Here is an 8,417-nt window from a genome sequence, read left to right as displayed (position 1 = left end):
AAGGCATGCGCCACCACACCCAGCTTTTTCCCCTTTATTCCCTCGTTCTTTTTTCTACGTAACTCAGGTTGGCCTTGAACTCATAAATCTTCCTGTCTCAGCTTTCAGAGTGCTAAGATTAGACACATGAGCCACCATGCCAGGCAGAAATACGTTCACTAGTAAAATAGCTAAGAGCATAACTCTAGAATCAGTCCGTTCTAGGATCCAAATCCCAGGTTACTCTCGTCATTGGTCCCTCTAGCTCCTTGCTGTATCTAACAACACAAGGTGACTAGAGTCAATTTGCTAAGATTGTTGTAAATTAAATGAGATAATATGGTCAAATTGTACTTCAAACAGAACTAGTAAGCTCTTAGTAACTGATAGCTATGATTATTAACTACCTTACAAGAAAGGCTTTATGTCTTGCCAGAATCTAATTTAATAAGCACTGAAAAAAGTATAGGCTTTGTTTGTTTGTTTTTGGAGGCAGAGTCTTAGCCTAAGCTAACCTCAGATTCTCTAGGTGGCTGACTCTGGCCTTGTGCTCCTGAGTCTCCTCCCTCATCTCCCAAGCACTGGGATGCTATGTGAGTACCACCAAGGCTACCTGAAACAGCAACAACAACAATAATAGTTTTTAATTATACTGTGAGAGTTCCGTTTAAATCATAAGGCGAAGGCAGTGCTGCTTGTTGACCTAGAAAAAGCAGCTTCCGTCTATGAGAAAGATTAAAGGCAGAGAACTCCCTCCCTGTTCTACCTACATAAACAGGTACCTCCGCAGACTTGGCGTGGGAACCAGTCAGTGTCCAGTTTGGGTAGGGAGACTGAGACCCGTTGTCAGTGGTTCCTCCTCCTCCTCCTCCTCCTCCAAGGCAGGGCCTCTTACTAAGTGGCCTAGGCTGTTCCACAACTTAAAGTTCTTCCTGCCTTAGCCATCTGAGCGCTGGGATCAATCACCACAACCAACCAACCTTCATTTTTTTTTTGTTTTTGTTGTTGTTTGTTTGTTTGTTTGTTTGTTGAGACAAGGTTTCTCTGTGTAGCCTTGGCTGTCCTGGACTCACTTTGTAGACCAGGCTCACCTCGAACTCACAGTGATCCGCCTGCCTCTGCCTCTTGAGTGCCACCACCACCCGGCCAACCTTCAAATTTTTAAGATGTGCAAAAGCTTGCTTTCTAAATAACACAGGAATTCCTGTATATTGTTTGATTAAACAAATGATTCATATAACTTAAAACCATTCAATGACAAAGATGGGATTAGTAGTTATGAGGGAAAAGAAGTAGGCTTGAGCCACTTAATCCAGTAGAAAGGGAAAGACGAATTTACTACTGTGGAAAAAAGTCAACTAGGGTGCGCCATTCAACTTTATCTCCACTTATCACTACACAAACTCTTTTTAAGACTTATTTTTAGTCTATGTCTGTATGAGGGCATGTAGGTGCCCACAGAGGCCAGAAGCCGGCATCAAACCCCCTGAAGCGGGAATTCCACATAGGTGGGAGCCATCTAAAACAGGGGAACCAACCTGGGCTTCTCTGAAAGAAGGGCAGAGACTCTAACTGACCTATCGCTTCAGCCCCTGCACAACTTCTTTGTCTAATTTTCTGTATTTTCATACCAAGCTACTGAAGGAGAGACGTAGGAAGTTTAGTGTTTGGTGTATCCAATCTAAAATGGTCTCTACAGCACTCCTTTCTCTTTCCCAAGCCCCCAGCAAACACTTTTACCTTTGACAGTCACCATATTGGAAATGGCAGGAGCCTAGGGCAAATAAATACAGAGGAGTTAAATACCTCAGTAAGATTTCTTTTCTTTCTTCCTTTTTCTTTTTTTCTTTCCTCCTCCTCCTCCTCCCTCTTTGGTTTTTTGAGACACGGTATCTCTTGTAGTCCTGCCTGTCTGGACTCTTTTATAGACCTGGCTGGCCTTGAACTCATAGAGATCTGCCTGCCTCTGCCTCCCAAGTGCTGGGATTAAAGGTGTGTGCCACCATGCCCGGCTCTTTTTAAGATTTATTTTGTATGTATGAATTTTTTGTCCACATATATGTATGTGTACTATGTGCATGGCTGGTGCATGGGGAGGTCAGAAGAGGGCATCCCATGGAATTGGAGGTACAGATAGTTGTGAGCTGTCAGGTGGGTGCTGGGAATCAAACCCCAGTACTCCGTAAAAGCAGCAAGTACTCTTCATCGCTGAGCCATCCCTCCAGCCCCAAGGATTATTTCTTAATGGAACAGAATGTTGCTTTATTGGCGCTCTAAGATGCAGGCCCTAGGATGTATTCCCTTAGCTGTGAAACACAACAATCCAGGGAATCGTAAAGCCAAGAAAGAAACATAGAAACACTCCAACGTTTAGAATGAACATGTATTTTCCAAACCCTGGCATCTCTCTCTCTTCTTCTCTTTTGCAACAAACCCTTCCAGCCCACTTGCTGATAGAACGAAGGCCATAAGGGAAAGCCCATTTCACAGTCCCATGAAAGAATTACACAATTTGTCTCTACGATCGACTGTACTAAATTTTGCTAAGCCCCAGCAAAGTCTCCAATCTTCACAAGCTGCTCATAATAAGGAGAATGACCAAGTGGTCTCTCCTAATACAGCCAAACAGTGAATTAGTCAATCATGTTTTTGCTTTTTGTTGTTGTTATGGTTTTGTTTGGGGGGCTTTTTGTTTTGTTTTTGTCCTTTTTTTTTTTTTTTTTTTTAGATAAGGCCTTATTATGTAGCTCAGGAACCCTGGAACACAAACTCTAAATCCTTCTGCCACCATGCCTTGCTTGTAGGCTGAGTTACTACCATGTCCAACTATTGACCAAAAGTAGACACTCTTCCATACATGAGCACAACAGACCACTGATAAAAACATCAGAAGCTTAGTGGTTTGCTATACTCAAAATACTGCCATTTTGTCTTAAATGGAACAGCTCAGGACTAGAGGAATGTAATCGAAGGTGATTCATGATGGCGTCAGGGAATGGCTTTAGCTGAATGACATGAAAGGACAGTGTGACCTGTACTCCAGCATCCACACAAGGCAATCTAAAAATGACACCAGTTCACAAAAAAACAAAACAAGCTGTGCATGGTGGCACATTCCTATAATCCCAGTACTCAGGAGGCAGAGACAAGCAGATCTCTGTAAGTTTGAGACCAGCCTGGTCTACATAGTGAGCTCCAGGACAACCAGAGCTAATGTCAAAAAAAAAAAAAAAAAAAAAGCCAGTATCAATGTCAAATTAAACCATGATATAGCTCAATTAAAATTTACATGAAAAGTAAACACATATAGAAACAGCAGCCCCCACACACACACTCCCAATGCCAAAATTACATTTCCTTAGACACATGGCCATCTTTGGGAAGCAGAGGGGTTGCACAAATGTATAATATTAAATAATTAAAAAATATAGCCAAGGTTTCTTGGGTGTGATCCCAAAGACTCTCCAACGTTTCTTTTTACAATAATTTAGGAAAATAAGGAATAAATTAGAAGTGCTTACTTAAACATAGACAACAGGTTTTTTTTTAACAGCCCTAAAGTAAAAAAAAAAAAAAAAAAAAAAAAAAGTATCTCTACAATAACACAATCTTATAGGACAGAATTTCAGGTTTCCAAGGTCTAAATGTTTCCTTCCTGTGTCTCTATCACTCCATCCCACTCTGAAAAAGGTTTTCTTCTTCAAGTCAAGTGTTTTCTGGCCAAGTACCTTCAGGACACATAGGCTTAATCATTCATGTATTCCACAAGTCAAGACTCCATTCACTAGTTTAAAGACCAGCTTAATCTCTCTATTCAGGACCCCACCCCCACCCCATTTCCATCTTACTTACAAGGATCATGTAAAACACTAGAGGGAAAAGTCCTCCCTGAGGGGAAAAGACTAGAAATTCAAACTTTACCTCCTAAAAAGAGCCTCTTAAGACTCTCATTCAGGCGCCAGGCATGGTGTGACACATGCCTTTAATCCCAGGCAGGAGGCCAGCCTGGTCTACAAAGCAAGTCTAGGACAGCCAAGGCTACACAGAGAAACCCTGTCTGGAAAAAAGACTCCCAGACACCTGCTATTCTCATTATTTTCTAAATGTGATAGTTAAATAAAAGTAAATGTAAATAATAGGAAGTAATTAAATAACTCATTTTAAATAAATAAAGATGTTATCTGAAGTTTTCAGAGAATAGAGAAAGATGTTATGCTTTGTTTTGTTTTGTTTTGTTTCTGGTAAGTTCACATTCCTTTCTGTACCAGTTTCTACAAGGAACTGGCAACACTGCCCTCTAAAGGGCCTGTGGTTTTCAGTCTCTTAGTCCACAGGGAACAGAGCTTTACCAGCACACACGCAGCACAGTCTTTCTCCCGGCTTCCGGGCCAATCTGTCCTGACTCTGAAGACGACAGTGTCCCCTGGAGAGACTTTGAAAAACTGTAGGGAGCCAGAAGTTAACGTCTTTTGGTTTTGGTTTTGGAAGCCATGGTCTCATAATCCTGGGTGGCCTTGGGTTTACTCTGAACTCCTGCTCTCCTGCTCTCCTGCTCTCCTGCTCTCCATCTCCAAGTGCTGGCTTTACAGGTATGTCCCACCACACTAGGCTGGAGATAAGCATTTGCTGCCATGGTTTTCAAACGTTAGAGGCTTCAGAATCAAGCCAGTGGCGGGCCATGATGGAGCCCAACAGTCTACATCACCAGCAAACCGCCCCAGGCCAGGGGCTACATTTCGTGAGCTCTCACCACCATCTGTGTTTCACTGAGCAAGAAGCCATGTGGCAACAAGATAAGATGGCTAAGTCACACGATGGTATGAGACGAAGCCTGTGATAGATCCAGGACCGTTTAACTCAAAGGCCGGTGCTCACCCTAGCTAGCATGTTAATCATCCTTTTTATTCCTAAACACCCCCCACACACACACACACACCAGCTTTTTTATGAGTGTGGAAGGGGTGGGTGTTCGAATTCAAGTGACTCTTCAGGGGGTTTTCCCTCTCAGGGTACCTGAAAGCATGGGTCTGAAGCCATTCTGGAAAAATCAGGCTGGGTCTGTGGGTTCACAAACTGACTAAGGTGGGAAGAGTCGGGCGAGACAGCTCTGCAGCCCAATCTGGGTCTACAACTCCTACAAAGACAAGAAGGGCCTTTCTTGTTCTGGACTCTGGACTTCTGTGTATCAGAAACTATAGACCCAATGTTGAAAAGTAAAAGTCTTCTCTTGGCAACATTTGAAAATCTCAGGATTCTAGTAAGAACTTAAGAGGTCCCGGGGGAGACACCTCTCCCGATCTCTGCTCAAAACCATCAAGGTGTCCCCCCACCCCACCCCTACCGCTCCCGCAACCCCAATAACTCTAAAAGAGGGAGAGTCTGTCTGCCCAGCTGTGCGCAGCCGGAAAGGATTTTTGACCGCCGCCCCAAGGTTAGTGTTTAGGGTCACATACTCAATTGGGATTACACAAGTGAAAAGTCCTTCACACATAAGGAGTTGAGGACCGACTGCAAGAAGAGTTTCAGCCATCCCTGCCCTCCATATAGCTAAAGGATGCTCTTAGAAAAACGTGTTGCATCCTGCTTGATCAGCAGAGATGGCCGGCTTTAGTGCAGAGCTGGACCCGGGACTCCAGCTGCTCACTAAGTTCATCCAGGGCGCCGGTGCAGGTCTCCAGGCTCTCAGACAGTTTCTGAATCTTAGCCTTCAGCACCGCCTGGCTGACTTTGGTGGCCCCTTCCGCACGCCTGGGGATCAGGAAGCCACGTGAGCCGAAGAAGACGATGAAGTAGACAGAGTTGTAAATGGCCATGGAGGCGTCCCTCCCGCTCTGCAGCAGCTGGCGGTCTCGGCGGCCCTGCCACTGACAGAAGAACTCCAGGCAGCTTAGGAGCTCGCGCATCTGGTCCTGGCAGGTAGCGGCGATCTCCTGCACCCTCCGCACCTCCCGGGAATTGCAGAAAATCAGAGAGAGGTCGGACGTTATGGTGACTGCCCCTCCGGCGGTGGCCACCCCTAGGCCCACGGCCGACGCCACGAGTGAGGCCCCCAGGGTGACTGGGCTGAGTGACAGCCCCACGATGGCGGCCACCGCGCCCGCGGCGCTCAGAGAGCTGCCAGCCACATTGGCCGCCAGGGAGCGCTTGCGTAGACGCTCGAGCCTCCGGGCCACTTCGCGCAGGCGCAGCACTTGGCCATGCAGCCGACCCCGGCGGTCCAGCAGCAGTCCTTGGAAGCGCCGTAGCGCATCCGCGCCCTGCGGCTCCCAGGCCGCCCGCCTCTCCATGCCCTGCGGGGATACAGACACACAGTTAGCCTGGAGTATTCGCGCCCGCCGCTGCCCCAGGCTAGAGCTGGCAGGGGCACAAGAGGGAGTCCTCAAATATTTAATAGATCTTGGGCTTGGGAGTGTGGGTAGGTCGCTTGCCTAGTGTTCAACCCCCAGATTTAATACCCAACGGCCCCGAAATGAATACATGAATAAATAAATAAATATCGGCTGCTACCACTCGGGACGGGGAAACGGGGCGGTAGGTGTCGTGTGTCAAGTTTTCAAAGGCCAGGTCTGGAGTCTGGGACAAGTCACACAAGTTCTCAGAACCCGTTAACTGTGCATGCAAATAGAGATTATGCAGTCTTCTGCTGTTCTCCCAGGGAACAGGATGTATGGACTTCATCCTCTGGCAAATACCATTTAAGCGGGAAGAAGGAGACTATTAGAAGGCTTCTCCAATACGACACTTTGCTGTTTTCAAGATGACCCTTGGGCTGAGGGTGTAGCTCAGTAGTAGAGCCGTTGTCTGGCGTGACACCCTCATCCTATACCCTGTCTCTCTCTCTCTCTCTCTCTCTCTCTCTCTCTCTCTCTCTCTCTCTCTCTCTCTCTCTCTCTCTCTCTCTCTCCCCGTCCCCCCCTTTCCTTTCCCCTCCAGTCTCCCCTCTAATCCTAGGACTTGGTAGCCAGAGGCAGAATCATTGGTTCAAGTCCAATTCCATCTAAATATTGAGTTCTAGGCCATCCAAAGTTATATAACAAGAACCTGCCTGAAAGCAAGGGGGGAAAAAAAAAAGAAGTGGGTAGGGGGTATAGCAACTCACTGAAGGCTTTTTTTTTTTTTTTTTTTTTTTAAATCAAGTTGAACTGAAGCCAATAAAAGGCGACTAATGGAGAAAGCTGAACACACCAGGGTAAAAGTTCATCCGTCCTGGTTGCCAGAGACCCCCATTTGCATATTCACTGTACTTGCAACCAGTCAGACCTCCTTAAAGGTGTCAAATCAGACACAGGGCAAGCGTATCAAAACTGAACTATCAGGGCAGAAGTTATTAAATATTTCGATCTCTCTCCACTGGTTGTTGTTATTTTGTTTTCAAAGACAGGCTCTTACATAGCCCAAGTTGGCCTCAAACCCCTGACTCTTTTAGCCTCTGCCTCCTGAGTGTTGGTACTCCAGGCTTGAGTCAGCATGCACAGCCGACCCCGTTCTCACCTATTAAGATGACGGATTTTAGAGGCAGGCTAGAAAACCTTCTCAGTGCCCCGTGTAGAACACTGGTTTGACTCACAGGCCCTACTGTTCCTTGCTGACCTCCATGACCTAGCTGACTGGTAAGTTTTCAGGTTAAAAAGAACGAAGGAGGAAAAAGTCACCCCAAGTACACAACGGCCCAAGAGGTGACTCCCATGTCACCAATCCCATTTCAGATGCATCCCCTTGAACTCCCCCACTTACCCTTCACTCTGGCCTCCAGGAAAAAAAGTGAGAGACCGTTTCTGGATGAGCATGCTTTATAGTTCCCAGGAGCCAATGACCGCTCTGGGAAAGCCTTGTCTCATTCTGAGAAGTTGCCATTTCCTGCCCTGACCCCTGCTGCCTTCAGCCAGGATATGACATGTTGGAAAATGAGCCGCTAGCAAAGCACGTCCCGTATTTAGGAAATGAACATTATGTGTTCGCTTTCCCCTCTAAGCGCAGGAAGAGAACCACAGGCTCTTCCCCAACTTGAAACAAGTGCTGTCATCTCCCAGTGGGGATACCCTGCCTTTCCTCTCCTGAGAATAGCTACTGACGCCATCGGGGGAGGCTTTCCCACATGCCTCAGGCTGCCCAATTATAGTGTTTCTTTGAGAGGACTCCACCAGAGAATAATTTTCAAAAAGAAATAGGAGGGGCTGGAAAACTCAATTATGATTGATAGAGCCACTCTCGGCCCATTTCAAAGAGCTTTGAGGGCCTGAGTAGCTGAAACTACCCATCGAGGCGGGGCAGTCAACCCCAAGGAGAGCCTAAGAATGCAAGGCCACGCCCACAGGAAGTGCTGCGTGCAGTTTGGGGCATCTCCAGCTGTGGAGAAGACACAGGAGGTCTCAGAATGGGCGGACTGCGGGCCAAAATGCGTCAGAAAAAATCAGTGGGGTCAAGCTACCCATCGAGCT

General features: G+C 46.6%; 1 protein-coding gene across 1 annotated transcript; it reads right to left on the bottom strand.

The window, feature by feature from the left end:
• Positions 1-5,330: 5,330 nt before the first annotated feature.
• Apold1 (apolipoprotein L domain containing 1) lies at positions 5,331-7,991 on the bottom strand. Its single transcript, XM_051155477.1, has 2 exons — positions 7,714-7,991; positions 5,331-6,269 (listed from the first exon to the last, which is right to left on the bottom strand). Exon 2 carries the CDS (start codon positions 6,264-6,266, stop codon positions 5,568-5,570), a length of 699 nt encoding a protein of 232 aa, XP_051011434.1. The 5' UTR covers positions 6,267-6,269; positions 7,714-7,991; the 3' UTR covers positions 5,331-5,567.
• Positions 7,992-8,417: the final 426 nt, after the last annotated feature.

Source organism: Acomys russatus, chromosome 13 (genome assembly GCF_903995435.1).
Source record: "Acomys russatus chromosome 13, mAcoRus1.1, whole genome shotgun sequence".
In the NCBI taxonomy this organism is placed as follows: domain Eukaryota; kingdom Metazoa; phylum Chordata; class Mammalia; order Rodentia; family Muridae; genus Acomys; species Acomys russatus.
The sequence above is the reverse complement of the archived record's forward strand: the minus strand, read 5'-3'. Positions and strand labels throughout refer to the sequence as shown.